At 38.0% G+C, this 18752-nt stretch overlaps 1 protein-coding gene across 1 annotated transcript in view; it reads left to right on the forward strand.

The window, feature by feature from the left end:
- LOC134651240 (uncharacterized) overlaps nt 1-18752 on the forward strand; it is a 120002-nt gene that overhangs the window by 89782 nt on the left and 11468 nt on the right. Inside the window, exons 2-5 of the mRNA XM_063506304.1 lie at nt 8863-8968; nt 9830-9941; nt 12479-12645; nt 14451-14534. Coding sequence (XP_063362374.1) covers nt 8863-8968; nt 9830-9941; nt 12479-12645; nt 14451-14534 — 469 coding nt within the window. The remainder of the gene's footprint in view (nt 1-8862; nt 8969-9829; nt 9942-12478; nt 12646-14450; nt 14535-18752) is intronic.

The raw sequence follows: 18752 nt of genomic DNA on the forward strand, positions 1-18752 counted from the left end.
TAAACGGCTATAAGACGCGCACTCTGACCAAAGAAGAAAAAAAAGCGGCCAAGTGCGAGTCGGACTCGCCCATGAAGGGTTCCGTATTTAGGCGATTTAAGACGTATAAAAAAAAACTACTTACTAGATCTCGTTCAAACCAATTTTCGGTGGAAGTTTACATGGTAATGTACATCATATATTTTTTTTAGTTTTATCATTCTCTTATTTTAGAAGCTACAGGGGGGGGGGACACACATTTTACCACTTTGGAAGTGTCTCTCGCGCAAACTATTCAGTTTAGAAAAAAATGATATTAGAAACCTCAATATCATTTTTGAAGACCTATCCATAGATACCACACACGTATGGGTTTGATGAAAAAAAAATTTTTGAGTTTCAGTTCGAAGTATGGGGAACCCCAAAAATTTATTGTTTTTTTTTTCTATTTTTGTGTGAAAATCTTAATGCGGTTCACAGAATACATCTACTTACGAAGTTTCAACAGTATAGTTCTTATAGTTTCGGAGAAAAGTGGCTGTGACATACGGACGGACAGACAGACGGACAGACGGACAGACAGACAGACAGACATGACGAATCTATAAGGGTTCCGTTTTTTGCCATTTGGCTACGGAACCCTAAAAAGGGCGCGCATGGCTAGCAGGCGCCTCTATCGGTCAAATTCGGCAATACAAGCGTCATTCGTTCATTTCATTTTGTTTGACTGGTAATCAGCCCATCGACACCCCATACTATGATAACTTAGGAACGTACTTGTTACCAACGTTGAGGCATAGTAAATAATCTTATCGAATTAAAATGACTGCTGTTGCATTTTGGTAGCACATACCATACTTGCTTTCAAACATAGACGTATTATACCTACTTTTCTTTAGGTTGGTATGATCGGTAAAACGTCTACCGTCATTCTAAATTGTCGTGAAAGCGGTTATGTTACGTGTTTATTTTTGTGTTTAGACTAAATAACTTTAGCTTTTGTTTAAATGGGGGGCAAATCTTTAAGAAAATGTGAAGTTTGTGGGGTCAGGCGTGTAAGGAAACTTACTTCTGATATATTTTTGGCAAGATTTCCCCTTGATTCGAACAGGTCGGTAAACTGATGTTTTTGTGCGATATTTTCATTTTGAGTCGTTACCAGATACTAATTTAATTCGTTTGGAGTAGTTTTTTATCGTTTACAATCCCTGATTAAAACGAAAACATTCTGTGAATAGATTCTTCTTGTAAAAAACTAGGTAACCTAAGACACGAATAGTGTGCGATCAACTTATCGATAATCCCTTTATTTCAGATATCGACTATGGGTAAAGGTAACAGGTAATGAGGATTTGGAATATTTACCTATACAAAGGCTGAATGAAACTCTAACCTCTGAATATCTACAAGTGAATGTAAATAAGCCTGACAGCTTTTTCCCTTTGTGGGAAGTTGGAGTTCACAGCCTTTACAGGCAAGACTCAGTGTTTGCATGAGTGATCTAAAAGTAGATTGTAGCTTTAGTTACGTTCATAAGCGTATTGTAATATGCCTACGTAAATATAAAACTATCTATATCTTATCTTTATTATGTAAAATAAAATTACTTTTATATTTTGCATTTATTTTATTATTCCACCTGATTCTCAATATTTACTTTTACAGTAGTACAGTACAACAGCACGTATCGCACATTTATCGATATCGATAAACAGTAGGTACCGGAAGTGTCGAGCCCTAGCGTTGTTTTTTTTTGTGTTGGCAGTATTGACATGTATTTGGTGTGTTGGCACAATGTACGTTCTTAATTCGGTTTAAGGCTTGTTCGAGAGTGCCGACTCTTAAAACGTAGTGATTTAATACTCTTTGCTGGTAATGTTGGCTAAACTTAATCACAAAGTATTTTGCATTTTGAAATGAATATTAAAAATGCAAAATACATCTCGAAAAGTATTTCAAATAAAATACAAAATGGTTTTTACTAAAAGGCATTTAAATGCAAAATACAAAATAGGTATTTTGCATTTTGTATTTGCATTTTAAATAGAAGTATTTCAAATAAATCGCATCTCTGGTGATCAAGAATATGTCGAACAGTTGCCAACTTTACCAAAAGAAGGCAATTTTGTCCTCGTAGTATTTAAAATAAATAAGTAATAAAAAAGTTTTCTACGCTGAAAAAGTGTTAAAAGATGCAGCTAATGGGGAAACCGATATCAAATGTTTTGAAACACGTAATTTTTGATCTCCAAATTAATATAATTATTGTTGAATATTATGTAGTTTCAGACACTCCGTTCTACTGTTAATTACTAAATGTGACCTTATAAAGTAAATTGATTAATAAATAATATTTGTTAATTGAGTTTTTTTTAATAAATCCTGCAAATAATCACTGTGACCCATGAGGTTCACTGTACCCCAAGGGCTTAACCACTGTAACCCATGGAAGGGGTACAGTGTACAGTGGATAACTTCCCATTTCTAAAAAAAAATACTTTTGACTAAAATCTATGGCTGTTGGAATGTTTGTCGTCTGTTTTTTGTGTACCCTGATAGTGTTACGAAACTATGGATTTAAATGCTAGGGCTATATGTACTTTACTTCAGAAATATTGGGCTTCAAACAAAAGTGTATCCACTGTTACCCACTCTCCACGATCTCATTTTAAAATCACATTATGAACTAACGTAAAATATACATTCAAATAACATTACCTATATCTATGTCTATGTATGAAGCGGTGGTGGCCGAGTGGATATGACGCCCGACTTTCAATCCGGAGGTCGCGGGTTCAAATCCTGGCTCGTACCAATTCGGAACCAGTTTTTCGGAACTTATTTACGAAATATAATTTGATATTGACCACTAGCTTTTCGGTGAAGGGAAACATCGTGAGGAAACCTGCATATATCTGCGAAGAAATTCAAGGGTGTATGTGAAGTCCCCAATCCGCATTAGGCTAGCGTGGGGACTATAGCCCGAGCCCTCTCGCGCATGAGAGGAGGCCTGTGCCCAGCAGTGGGACGTATAAAGGCTGAATTATTATTATTATTATCTTTTATTCAATTAGGGTCTTAGGTTAGGGTTTTACACTGTGAGTATAAAAGTAAAATATAAAAACACTTACAAAACATTACAAAAAATATATAAACACATTATAAAAAACCTAACCTAGGGTGCCGCCGGCAGCGGGGCAGGGCCCAAGCTGCCGGTGGTCAGGGCCGCAGAGTGAGGAACCGACGTACTATACGCGCCGTGTCCAAAATTACCGCCTTCTGCATCTGACCCTTGATCCAACCACCCAGCGAGAGTCTCTCTAGGTGTTGGTCGAGACTCTTCGCTATTAGACCGTTCGCTGAAACAACTATCGGGACAATGATCGTCGAATCAACATCCCACATGGCGGTTATCTCGTGAGCCAAGTCTAGGTACTTACTGGACTTGTCCTTCTCGGCTTTCACGAGATTCTCATCATGGGGGATGGTGATATCAACGATTATTATTCTCTTTATTTATTTATCATCTTAAGTTAGGTTATTTTATAATATGGATATAAAAATAAAATACAAAAACACTTACAAAAACAATACAAAATACGTATTATTATTATTATTATATCTTTGTCTGATAAGAGTGATAAGTAATAGTTTTCATTGTTAGAAATTATTGTAAGGTGGCGTTCAGATTCATACTGCACCAGCATTACTGCCAACTGCATGCCGACTTGCCGCTAACGTCAAAATCGATGTTGCTGTCCGGAATTTTGACATTTACGGCAGCAATGTAGTCGGCAGCAATGTCGCGTTGCAAAATACTGCAGACTACCTACTACAAATAAATTAGAGCGACTAGAAATTATACGTACAAAAATAAATAAACTTCAGAATATGATTACATGTCCTTTTGTCACTGCTATTTTGGGGAATTCCCATGAGCAGAAAAGGGAAATATTCCCGCTTCCAAAACTATTCCCACGGTACCTTTGTAGGTACCTATTACCTAGTTTAAAGTGAGTTAGAATCGAGTTGGTAACATAGTAACTCCGGTAAACTGATGTATTGTTGCTGACAGGCTATTTATGTTTGATCAGTAATTGTAGTTGTAATAGCTTTCCCAGACAAATAGGTTGATCAAATTGCAGTCTGCTAGAGACGGCTAGTTGAGAACTAATCTATTGGACGTAATACGTTGGATAGAGAGGTAAAGGTGCCGACAGTTAAGGGCTACCCCACACTAGCTGCTGCTCGACGCAACGTTGGCGCAACTGCGCAGTGACGCCATATTCCATAGCGCTGACTAGACCCCGGCGCTCAAAAGACGCTAGTGTGGGGTCTCTTTAAGAGGGGCTAACACAAAATTGTAGTTTTTATATTGAATATTTACACTGTTTCATAAAATGAAAATGCTACATAAATCTACTAGAAATAGTTTTAAATTAAATTAATTTTTGAGCAGTTCTTAGTTCTAGTTTTCACAAAGTTTTGAATTAATATAAGAAAAAGTAATTAAAACAAGTTATTACCTACCAGTGGCGGCGCGTCAAACATATCCATAGGCAAGCTGGCATTGGCTTACTTACATATTTCCTATACAACTCTGCTCAAACGCCCAAAAACAGGCAAGCCGGTGGGAATCGGCTTTTATGGACGCGCGGCCACTGATACCTACTAAGGATGACTCACGCTAGAACGGTCCGGATCCAAGCCGAAGCATACGACTCTTTGTTTTCTAGTTATGATGAGTAGGTAATCGGTGATCACTTGATATTTTCTATACACAATAAAGTGCTGAACGCCTCGGGTCCTGGCTGAATTTTTAATGATCTATTAGCATTTTATTCGAGAAAAAAATATTCTGCCCTATTTATCACAACCGAGGAACTCGTGATTTTTTATTACCAGACACATTATAAAAGATTGAGCCTAAAGAGATAAAAGACAGATGGACAGAGCTACTTTTACATTTACAATATTAGTATACATTTTCAACTTGATATCAGTGATAAATGGCGAAACTTATCTACACTTTCCTTACTCCGTCCCCCGAAGATTTACACCGTCGATACGTTATGTAAACTTACGAAAAAACTTACACCCAACTTGCACCAGGAACTTCCAGAAAATATACTGTACTTGCGGCTTTCTTTATAGTTTTATTGGTCTCCAGAGATCCTTTGGTTAAGAACTAGCGTCTTATTGGGAAAGTTTACGCAGTGTTTACGCGTCGGTGAGTTTGGTTTGTTTGCTAGTTGCGGGAGGCTTTTGTTTATATGTCCCTTTATTGGATAAAGTTGGAGCAATTATTTAATTAAGAGTTAGATAAGGGTATGTCTAGTAATTTGTGATGGGACTTGGCGTTTCGTGCAAAAGTTTGTGCAAAAAGTGCTTAGTTCCTATAAATATAACCCATTTATGTCTATTCGACCGCAGTTAAGAGAGACGTTGTCATTATCACCCTGTTACGTCGATAAGCCTGATTATTCTACTGAATTTACTTTGGATACAACCACGTAATTCTATAGGTAGTTAGTACAGACCCAAATGAATTCTTTCATATGATGTTTTACAAAAAAAAAACTTCTTTTATTTTTCCTTATAAGTAAAATAATTTGGTACTTTGTCGATATTCAAAAGCTAGGGAATGCTCACGGTACTGAGTTTGTATGGCGAGAACCGGGAATTCCGGTACTGTATTTTGTATAGAAAACCAATACCGGGAGCATTCTATTCAAAACGTCTGATTCACTGCAGTGCTATCTTCTTTTCTTGTGCTACCCGCCTTTTCTAGAGTGAGAGAAGTGAGTGTAAGGCCTGAGTGGACGCTCGGAGCGGAGCGTTCGGCGGGGCGTGCAGCGTGGCGTCGGGCTCACAAGGGATTTTTGAGCAGCGTGCACTAAGGCCGCTCCTATACGTTTGCATTTGTTTGACATGCACGCCGCACACCCCGCCCCGCTGCACGCTCAACATGAGCGTCCACTCAGGACTTATACTTAAAGTGAGAGACGTCTCGCATGAATCATCCCATCCCTACTGAAGATCTAAATCAAACGTGATAATAGATGACGCATCGGCTCTGATGTATGGCCCCCGGGGGCTCGCCGAACTAAAAACTCGTTTTTACTTGTTTTTTACACGTAACAAAGCGACACTGTAAACAGTTATTGTGGTAGTTCACATTGACCGTGGTAGTTTACATAGGAATTTCAGTAAGTATTGTACTGTACTGGGCTCTAACCGCGAAAATCGAAGTTCGCAAATTGTGGGCATCTTTCTCTGTCACTCTTAATTACGCCTTCATTGGAGTGAAAGAGAAAAATCCCCGCAATTTGCCAATTTCGGTTTTTGCGGTAGTCCCTCAGTACCTATAGAACCTCGATTATCCGAATAAATTGAGGCAATCAAAAGTTCGGCTAGTCAAAACGTGGGTTTTTTGAGTCAGCATTATCTTTTTTCTCGCTCTTATTTATAGTTAACGGACATACGTTGGACCATGCACCTTCCAAACAAGTACCTCGTTCAAACAGTACTCCTAGTGTAAATTTCATTAGATAGCGCGACGTGACGTACGCGTTTGCGTTAAGTGTCATTTGTGGTCAGTTGTCATGAGGTTCTGAGTTTCCAAAATCCCCTACAAAAATAGACATAACGCAAACGCGAATGCTCATCACGCTATCGAATGAAATGTACACTAGGGGTTCAGGCATTTGCCCGTCTGTTACAGCAAGCTTTAGGGAGGGACTATCTTGTATTAATTATAGGGATCTATCAAAATCAAATATATTTTTCTTTATGAATCAGTTTACATTCTATGTGTAAGTAAATAACTGCACACACGAGCTTACTACTCTTCATACCACATAATGTTCATAACAGAGATGCTAACCATACATTCGCAGGACAAAATTACCGAGCGAAACTCCGCTTTTCGCCGAAAGAGTTGTTGAAATGTCAAAGTGTTTACTTTCGTATTAAAATGTGTGATGAAAAATGAATATTTCGCCGGCGCTCGCTGTGAGAACTTCATGTTTAGTGATGTGACATGGAATTCCTTATTATTCCTGTAATATTTTATATCTGAGTATTTCCCACACATTAAATACATTAGCAACAATACGCGTATTTACAATACAGTAATAAAGTCCTGCAACATATCTGAAAAGACCCCTCTTGAAGCAAAATTCGTAATTAAGAACTGGTTGAAAGGTCTTCACTACAGTCAAACTGAGATGCTGTTGAAGTTCATCACCTAATCACTTACATGCTAACAATCTCTGTAGCCTTACACAAATACACACACATACACACAAACTTTTTTCTTTAAAAAATATTTTATATCCTAAAAAGCACATCACTATTTCTGTTATCTTTATGCCGCTCGTTAAAAATGTTTAGTTGTATTAGCTAGTAGTTAGTAATTTCCTTGAGTGAAATATCAAATATTTCCGGGAATAGCTTAGCACATCACTATTCCCGTTATCTATATGTCGCTCGTTAAAAATGTTTCAGCGCTTTCAAGTAATGAAGCCGTGTGAAAAATGAAATTGAATAAGATAAAAGTTATTCATGTGCTTTTGCAACGTTCTTAATTACTAACTAGAGTAAATTAAAGATAAAATGAAACTAAGAGATTGAAACTTGCTACTAGAGTTGTAATTAAATTTTAATTGTTGTGTAATTAAATTTAATTCTGTTAAAACTTGTTTCCAAATTGCAACATAGGTATCAAAATTCTTAACTACATTGCTTCCAATATTAATTGTGAATAAGTCTTTTGGCGCTTAATTATTGGTTAATAAAATTACTTATAAATTATTGATACTTAATAAATTATTAAACGCCTATTTTGACATACTAAGTCAAAATATATTATGTTTATTTAGGTAAGTATAATACGTTTTGACAGGTTGATATCGTACAAACGTCGAACATTATAAGTTTGAAATCGCTAGTCATTCTAAAACTCAAATGGTAAAAACAAAAGCAAATAGTTATATTTTCCAATACCTACCAATTAAATGCGTACCTATATTTATGTCATAACTTATTTTAATATTTCATAATATGAAATTGCATTATAAATTATTATGTCAATATACTTATAAGAATCGAAATTAAAACTAATTATTACTACTTAAATATAACCACGCTACAACCTATAGTTCCTTTTTTTTAGCATTAGAAAGAACTTGCAAGAAGGTAAGCGATCTTGACATGTCTTTTAATTGAAAAAAGCTTTTTAAAAATCAAAAACGATTACTTATGAAAGCAGAAGAATATAAATGATCGTATTAGATTCATAATTGTTACATATTTGCCGTAACTTATTTTTAAAATGTGTTTTTCAATTAAAAGACACATCAAGATTGTTTACCTTATTTCTAATGCTAAAAAAAACGAACTATAGCTACAAGCTACTTATTTTAATTAAATGTCTAGGCTTAGGGGCATTCCACGAAAAGGTTTACTTTGTCGGGGACGTGATGCGTATTGCAACTACCTTAATAACCTACAGGAATCTGTATTAATGTAACGTTGAATTTAAAGGATGATTCACGTTAGACCGGGCCGTGTCCGGGCCGGAGCTTCCGGAGCTTCGTTTTCAATGAAAAGCATCACGTGATCACCTGTCATGTGTCATAGAAAAGTAAGCGCCGGAAGCTCCGGCCCGGACACGGCCCGGTCTAACGTGAGTCATCCTTAAAGCTAAGTTATCAAACGTTATCATGCCAAATATCGACTTCTTAGTATTATCAGAAGTGTTAAATTGCATCACGTACCCGACACTTTGGAATGTCCCTTATGTTATTTTGTATATTAAAGTGGCCCATTCCAAAAACATTTTGTAGACCAGGTACTTACCAAGTTTTTTCTTTGTTTCAGATTCCAAACGGGACCATTGCAACAAGACAGTGGAGATCTACGAAGACGTGTCATCCCCACCAGTTACACCTGAGAATTTCGGCCGACCGCTCACTTGCACATATAGGTACGAATTTACCTTAAGAACTTGAGATCTGCAGCCATTATCGAACTTTAAGATACGTCAAATATTAAATATCTATTACACATCACCAAGATATGTCAGTGTCAAACAAAGTGTCAAAAGTGACGTTTCTTCAAACAAAAACGTCACCTTTGACACTTGTTTGACACTGACATATCTTGGTGATGTATAATAGATATCTAGTTCAAAATCCGAATCGGGCCCCTGTAGTAGGGAGTGCTCCCGGTACTGCTTTTCTGTACAAATACAGTATTGTATTGTAGTTCGAGCGATTTTCCGCAACTCGACGACTGACGCCTATTTTGCGTGATAGGGGATGGGCTAGTCCTGCCAGCTCAGGTCCTCGAGGAATCCTATCAAACCTTTGATGTTGAGTAAGACCTCGGGGAGGTTTCTCGGGGATCCGGGATGTTTTGCCCTGTATAGGGCAGAAATACAGTACAAATACAGTATACAGTATCGGAACCGGGAATTCCCTGTTCTCGCCATACGAACTCAGTACCGGGAGCATTCCCTAATCTGTAGCCCAATTCAGACATAACAGCTTGGTATGGTTTGAAACTGGTTTTGATACGCCCAGTTTGATATTGATTTCACATGCACCGTAATATGCTGATCGACGAAGTCCTTCCTAATGCAATCTGCCAAGGAACAGAATTCGGAAAATTTCGGAACATTCTCATATTTTTGTATAAAAAACTAAATTTTCCATTTCCAAAGTGAAAGTTTATTTTGTTTTCCGTACAATTTTCATGAATATTCCGGGAACTTTTACAACTTTTTGGAAACTATCTAAACTGCAATTAATAGAAGATTATCTACATTGTAATTGTTTTGTTACAGGTTTAGAGCATTTCGAGGGTCCCCAAAAGACTGGATCCTCAGGATACGGTTCAAAAAGTTCAAAGTTGGCACACTGATCAACGGAACCACGTGCCATAAAGGTTACATGCAGGTAAGGGCTATTTATACACTCAAAGGCCTTTTCTGATGAAAAGGTTCTTACTCGTATGCACGTAAAGGCCGGCAACGTGCTTACAACCCCTCTGGTGTTGCAGGTGTCCATGGGCGGCAGTGATCGCTTACCATTAGAAGATTCGTCTGCTCGTTTGCCTTTATCATAAAAAAAACATGAAGCATTAAGGACCCTTCAGAGAAAGCCACATATTTACATAGCTGTCAAAAATAAATTGTTACGTCACTCATACTTATATGAGGCATTATCTATGAAAAGGGACCTTATTGTCGATGGCGCGAGTTACTAATGTGTTGCAGAAAGTTTTTTGACATATATTTGTATTGCATAATGTTACTTGGCAGAAATGTCGTTTGGCAGAATTACCTTTCGCATAGTATCATTTAGCATACAATCACTTCCCAGAGTTTTATAATCCAGAACCATATTTTGGCATACTGTTGATGATCATAATAGTATTTTAAACGAATATTGATTTCGCAGTATTGCATACTATTTTGGTGGCATAAAGCTATCAAGTTTAATTAAAGGTGATCTTATAAATGGTTTTAATTGACTTACCAATGTGCCTAGTATGCTCTAACATAATCTGTTTTTATGGCAGTTGATCTTACTTTTCTGGTAGCCGTTCGTTTTTGTAGGAGGTCGCAGCTCTAACCTAACCTAACCTATTTTTCTGACAGCCATTCGTTTTTGTAGGAGGTCGCAGCTCTAACTTAACCTAACCTATTTTTCATACAGCCATTCGTTTTTGTAGGAGGTCGCAATTCGAACATAACCTAACCTTGTTTTCTGGCACACGTCCAAATTTGTTGGGGTCGCAGTTCTTACTTAACTTAACCCACTTTTCTGCTAGCAGAAAAAATCATTATGCCATAATAAGAGTATGCTGCAGGATGGTTATGGTACATAAAATTATGCTAAACGAAAATCGGCAACAGTAATCTTCTGCTTAATGATATGCTGCAAAATGTATTGTATGCGTAGTAAATAGTAATGCCAAGTAATAGTTATGCAAAATTATCATTCGACTAAAAGCGTTTCTGCGATACATGTTATGCGAAATGTATTTCTGACAAACAATATTATGCCAGATGAGGGGAACCCCGATGGCGCTTACGCCGCACAGCGTTGCGCGGCATTGTGTTTATATCGGAGCATCGTTAATAGGGGCGTAAGCGCCATCGACAATAAGGTCCCTTTTCATAGATAACGTCACATATGTACCTATAATACAATACTCGTTAATGACAAGTACTATTGGAAAGTTTGAACCGTTTTATAATAATACAAGTACCTACAACATAAATTGCTACCAGTTCGTAAGCAATATTCCCTAAATTATACTGTCTACCGTAAAATGGGGTGAGTAGGGTTCGCGGGGAGAGTTGGGTTATGAATGTGAGATGGATTTTTAAGGCTACTGCTACAAAAATAATGTATTCCAATTTAAAATGGACCTATAGTAATACTCATAATAATAATAAAAAATCGATCCAACAATCTTTCAAAATCAGCTTTGTATGAAAACCCAACTCACCTCAAATACGAGGGACTACGTGGTGAGGTGGGTTTTCCTGTTTATCGTCAAAGTTATGAAATGGAACTACCCAAAATAAAATACAAACGTCCGGAACACTTATTATATACACCATTCAGTTTGCATATGTGGAAATAAAATGTTATCGAGGTTTGAATATCAGTTTTGCACCTACTCACCCCATTTTACGGTACCTATTTTCTTATTCGAAATGAAACCCGCCAATGCAAAGCTTCGCCCCGAGTAACAAAAGAGAAACTTTGATACAGAGTTGCACAATCTGTCTGTTTAATTTCCTAATTGAGTTTCGACACGCGTCGCCGAGTCGACTAATTAATTTTCGAAATAATTTTTTGAAAAACTCGAACGCCTGAGACGCAATTATCGGCCCGCGATGGTCTTAATTAAGTCTGCTTCTGATTGCTGTTTTAATTCTTTTGGGTCTAATTGTAGGTAGTTAGGTTTTTATTGTTAATTACGATTAGGTATTGAGGTCTTTATTTATTAATGTTTTTTAGGACTACGAAAGAAGATGTGAGACTTAACAAAATTGATAATATGCGTTACATTGTCAATAATGACTCACGTTAGACCGGGCCGTGTCCGGGACGGAGTTTCCGGCGCTTACTTTTCTACAGGTGATCACGTGACGCTTTCCATACAAAACGATGCTCCGGAAGCTCCGGCCCGGACACGGCCCGGTCTAACATGAGTCATCCTTTACGTTTCTTGTACGGCTACCATCAGTTTGTCACTGACATAAACGCCGTCGAGAACGTAATTTACTTTCTATACATCTCGCTCGTACTCGCATATTATAGTGCAAACGAGATGTATAGAAAGCAAATTACGTTCTCGATAGCGTAAATGTCAGTTTTGACACTGTCAGTGACTCATGGCACGGGCTCTTGTTACCTTTTTGGTACGAAACCTTTAAAAATAACACCGAAAAGGCTAAAATGTTTTATTTATTCAGATCGTCGACGGCAACGCAAAGACCGACGTGTCGAACCGCAAGGAGCCCGGTCTCTTCTGTGGCGAGATCGAACAGCCCCAGACCTTCATATCGGAGACCAACTTCGTGAAGATCGTCTTCCACGCTGACAACTTCACCGATCAGACCTACTTCAGCTTCGATTCAAGGTAATAACTAGCCATAATCGAATTTAAACTGTTGTGAGACATACTAACATTGAATAATTTTAAGGTTTAGAGTTTAGACTCACTTGTTTTAAGTCACTCGCGGCATGTTGACGGCCGACGTGAGAGCTGCTCGCACTGTTAGGGCCACCCCACATTTGGCGTCTTTCGGGCGTCGCGTCGGCGTCTGGTCAGCGCTATGGAAAATGACGTCGCTGCGCAGTTGCGTCGACGTTGCGTCGAGCAGCGGCCATAGCGCTGACCAGACGCCGACGCGCGAAAGACGCCAAATGTGGGGTGGCCCTTAGTGCTTGAGGAAGAAGACCTAGACTAGACTCTCCGAAATATATCGCGCGAGTGACTTAAAACAAGTGAGTCTAAACCGTAAAATTAGTGAAATTATTGATTTTGATCATTGGCTAGTATTAACTAGCCATATAAAAGTCATTAAACATTTTTAACTTGCTTAAGCTCTGGTGCGTCGACAGTTCGTGTAGAGCAGCGGTCGGCAACCTTTTAGCAGCCAAGGGCCACATAGTAGTTAACGAAGTTGACGCGGGCCGTACTTTGTTAATATTTATGACTTTAGCCAGTATTGTTGTTTGTCAATATTACATACAAAATAGCCAGGGAGGCTCGCGGGCCGCCAGTGTGACAGGTTTACGGGCCGCAGGTTGCCGACCGCTGGTGTAGAGGCATAAAACTATTTGAATATACGAACCCATATTTATATACTTTGATATTTGTATGCCATATAAGTAATTTAGATATTTAGATAGATAGAGATCTTCATTTGCATTCCAGTATATTACATAGGTACATAATGGACCCTGGAAAGGGCATAGCAAAACATGTTGTTCATCTTTTCGTATTACATGACATATTACTCTAAATTGTGATCAAAACACTTCCCAATAAAATATACAGAAACAACAATCATTTTGTAACAAGATTTGAATCAAGAGCTATGTACGTTCTAATTCCTTTACGCAGAATTTGTTTATAAAGCTCACTTCGCGTTCAACACAGCTTTACGCATTCAACTCTGGGGAACGATCGCAGAGCAAAAACGTCAATTATCTTAGCAAATACATGGCGCTTACACCCTTTCTTTCTAGAATCTCGTATCTCACCCTAGCTTCGAATCGAGGTGAGATAAATGAGAGGAGATAAGCTCAACTCGTTTGCGGGATTGCTCGGTGGATGGGGGATCTTAGAGTGAGGCTGATCGTCCAATCAATGACGTTTAGAGCTCCCCCATATTATAAATGGGGAAATTGGAACACGCAAAACCATTTCGTTTGCTAGAAAGTATGCCGCCAAATTGTTGTATTTAGGGAAAAAACATGTTCTAAAAACTAGTGTCTCATGTAAAAAGCGTGAGGTCAACTCAAAGGTTTTTATTACAAATGAAAGGTACAAAAACATGACAAAAAAAAACAATAAATAAAAGGTACATTGTGACAACAACATGATATCTAAATGCGTGCCAATACATGTACGGACACGGACAAGTACAAGTGAAATTTTTCCTCTTCTCTAAAAATGGTTTAGATATTGCTACTGATGTTAAGTGCCAAAATTTTTCAAAAAGTTGGAATAATTCTCGCAAATATTAGGAAATTTTCACAGGGATCAAACGAAACTTGCATTGTAGAAATTGAATATTTCGACATACAAAAATATGAATTAAGTTTCCTAAAGGTTTCCAGTGAACATTTCGCAATATTGGAAACTTTTCGGCGGTATATGAGTAGATATTTAGTATTGTCATCCTCAAATGTAAAAAAAAAATGTTTTTTTTGTAGAGCGGAACAGCAGTTTGAGGTGTACCTTCGATATGGTCAGCATCCGGAGCTGTATCCGAACAGGAGAGGAGAAGTTGTAGCGGGGTAAGTTTTTAATCTGTAGTTTACTTCAATATACGACTCGACGCGCTGGTGGCCTAGCGGTAAGAGCGTGCTTGCAATCCGGACGTCGCGCGTTCGAACCCCGGCTCGTACCAATGAGTTTTTCGGAACTTATGTACGAAATATCATTTGATATTTACCAGTCGCTTTTCGGTGAAGGAAAACATCGTGAGAAAACAGGACTAATTCCAATATGGGCCTAGCTTACCCTCTGGTTTGGAAGGTCAGATGGCAGTCGCTTTCGTAAAAACTAGTGTCCACGCCAATTACTGGGATTAGTTGCCAAGCGGACCCCAGGCTCCCATGAGCCGAAGACGATGATACGACTCGACGATTCCACGACCGGTCTGAGTAGCGACTTGCCTGTGAAGCCGATGGTCCCGGGTTCGAATCCCGGTAAGGGCATTAATTTGTGTGAGCACAGATATTTGTTCCTGAGTCTTTGGTGTTTTCTATGTATTTATGTATTTGTATATTATATATACCTATCGTTGTCTGAGAACCCACAAGGGTACCTTCTTGAGCTTACTGTTGTGGCACTTAGTCAATCTGTGTGGAAAGGTCCTATAATATTTATTTTATTTATATTTAAGTATATACAAATGGCCCAAAAATTAGTTGATAACGAATTTTTTAGGAATATTTTTCATACTTACTTTACTAGACCAAGATAAGTCTCCAACGATTTTGATAGCATACGCAGGGCAAGTTTATTTATACGTCATAATATCATAAAAGTTTGACGTTTAAAATAACACTTTTGTGCTATCAAAATCCTATGTAAAAAAATACACGTCATTAATACAACTAAAAACTATATAAGTTTTAAAAACATGTAAGTTTATAGAACTGTTTATTTTAATTAACAATTGTAATATAAGAATGTTCAGTTATTTTTTCGTTAAGTTAAATCAAATTTTTAGAATAATAAAAACATTCTGTCAATTTAAAAAAAAGTTAGTTTTGTGGTGTCACTCGCAGACGTATCTACTTTCAATCCGGAGGTCGCGGGTTCAAAACCCGGCTCGTACCAATGAGTTTTTCGGAACTTATGTACGAAATATCATTTGATATTTACCAGTTGCTAATATTCGGTGAAGGAAAACATCGTGAGGAAACCGGACTAATCCCTACAAGGTCTAGTTTCCACTCTGGGTTGGAAGGTCAGATGACAGTCCCTTTCGTAAAATCAATTACAACAATGGATATTGGATACCTACAGATAATGTTAATACTGTTATCTGGGTACAAATAACTTTCATTACAACAAGACACAAAATCCCTATAAAACAGCCTCTTTAATCCGCAGACTTGATTACAGGGCATAAATCCGTGAGGCAATAATGGCGGCGACTCCTTATTTATTCGCCATTCGACTCACGTAGTGGCCGGAGTGGCCATTTTGGTGGCAATTTTGGTGCGGGTTGAGCGTTTTATACAGCTAGGGTCACTAGCGACTAGGCTCAATATTTGGTATATATGAAATGTGAATCTTTTCATACTTGGTACACTTATGTACTAAACTACCGAGTGGACACCAAACATAGTGCGGCGAAAGAGATGGTGGCACGATCTTGACGTCTTTCAGAAAGATTGGCCTAATATTGCCATAGAACGAGGCGCGTGGAAGAAAGAGAGGGAGGCATTTGCCCAGCAGTGGGACACAACAGGCTAACAAATAAAATAATAAAAACACACTCCATCACGATTCGCTATTGTTTAGCCATTATTAAGGGTCCTAGCTAAATTGGTTGTTCAATACTTACGCTATGGAATATCCAATTTAATTAGAACCCTAAATGGCTCAACAAACACGGAGCGTGACTGTCTATACCATCATTTGCAATTAAAATGTACTTACTACTGATATTTTTTCACCACACCAGCTCGTAAGGCTCGCTCTATTGTTCCAAAACCGATAAGAAATATGAATTTTATCCACTAGAGTGGCAAAGTAATTCCATGCAAATATGGCGTTGTTTCCTCATGTTGGCTGGTGGAATTGACTTTTAAGTGATGATTTTGAATGATATATATAATAGCGTTCATTTGGATTTGATATAAATTGTTTTACAGTTATTATTTTGTTCGCGTTGGTATTTGTTATGTCCTTATGCTTTGAAACCCTTGCAACGCTCAAAATTCCAATTTTCATCGTTCTCTTGCTCGGGTATCACGAGGACTTAAATAACATATTTGCCCCTTGTGGATAAAACACACCGATGTATATTAAGGGAGTAATAGCGTCGTCCAGATCACTTTAAACCACTCACCCTCTTAACAGTTTTGCTGTTAACTGTACCATCACCCACACTGTTAACTGTACATCGATGGACCTTATGCTGTTTGTAATAAGGTCTAACAATGTACAGTTATGTTTTTGTTTGTACCTTTTGCTACTTATTTCCTTCGATGGCATAGGCAGCACCCTCCTGTCAAGTATTCAATTTTCGCTTCTATTTCCCCCCATTCAATCTCACTCTAATGCCTTCCCGTCATTTTAGCTTAGGCTAAGTAATTGGCCCCTTCGAACTTGTATTTGGAAGATTTGTCGCAACGATTTTTAGGTTATGGAGCCTTTACAAGATTGATAGGCGGGCTATTTGGGTATTAAAGGATGTAAGATGTAAATCTAAAGCCATTGCTACACGGTCGCCGACAAGCCTTCAGATTGCGTGGCCTTGGTCCATCCCGGACCGTGTAGACAGTTGTTTCCAACAAAATTTGACCAAAACTGACCAAGGTCAGACCAAGGTCAGACGGTTAGAAGGCTTGTCGGCGACCGTGTAGCAAGGGCTTTAAAGGGTTATAACAGAGTAGGTTTATAAAGAGTAGTCTGTCTTCAAAGGGTAGATGCACAGACTGTGAAATAATACCAGTGATGTACAGTACGTTTGTACTCATATCTACGTATGCTTGGGGGCCTATCCAAGATGATAAACGTTCATATGACGTTTTCTGACAATGACTGGCGTCGTGGCGAGACCCCCAGGGGCCTTACCATGATGTCCTTTAGCCATTCAGTTTAGGACCTGAACTGAATAACTAAAGGACGGGGCTATGCGCGACTTGTATAGCTCCGTCTTTTAGCGATTCAGCTGGCCTAGCCAAGTTGACAATCGCTATCGCTTCGACAACGAAACGCTTTATGTCTCTCTATCACTCTTCCATATTAGTGCAACAGTGACAGTTGCGTTTCGATCGCTACGGAGCGTAAGCGATTGGCGTGTTGGCTACGAGGCCTGTTTAGGTCCTAAGGACATCATGTTAAGGCCCCTGAACTCGATTAGTAGGCAGCAATGGTCCTGTCAGAGATTCGAATTTAAACGTGATATTTAGGGTGCTGCTTATTTCGTCGAAATTGAAATTTTCTGTCACACCCCCTTAAATTGTTCTCTTTCCCTAAAAAAACAAATCTGGATTTATTTCAGAATTTTTAATTTCGTTTTAGGGGTCCCTACCGAATTTAGAAAATTTGGATCCTTCATACATGATGATTTTTTTAAATTTTTCGTTCTTTTTTTTAGTGAGACAGTGAGTCAAAGTATATGGAAGCTATTTATACGTAATTCGATACTAGGTATAGTTAATATATATTTTTAAATAATTTTTATTCCTGTTTTAGGAGTGCGCACTGCTGAATCAATATTTAGAACGCCTAAAACACGTATAATAAGCTTTAAAAAAATAGTGGTATTATTTTATGTTAAACTGCACATTAATATACCCTTACCCGTTGTCTCATAAAAAAATAGAATAAAAAAAAACAAAAAAATAATAATCTTCTATGGAGGATCCAAATTTTAAAAAGCGGCCAAGTGCGAGTCGGACTCGCCCATGAAGGGTTCCGTATTTAGGCGATTTATGGCGTATAAAAAAAAACTACTTACTAGATCTCGTTCAAACCAATTTTCGGTGGAAGTTTACATGGTAATGTACATCATATATTTTTTTTAGTTTTATCATTCTCTTATTTTAGAAGTTACAGGGAGGGGACACACATTTTACCACTTTGGAAGTGTCTCTCGCGCAAACTATTCAGTTTAGAAAAAAATTATATTAGAAACCTCAATATCATTTTTGAAGTCCTATCCATAGATACCCGACACGTATGGGTTTGATGAAAAAAAAATTTTTGAGTTTCAGTTCGAAGTATGGGGAACCCCAAAAATTTATTGTTTTTTTTCTATTTTTGTGTAA

Source organism: Cydia amplana, chromosome 9, assembly GCF_948474715.1.
Source record: "Cydia amplana chromosome 9, ilCydAmpl1.1, whole genome shotgun sequence".
Classification (NCBI taxonomy): Eukaryota; Metazoa; Arthropoda; class Insecta; order Lepidoptera; family Tortricidae; genus Cydia; species Cydia amplana.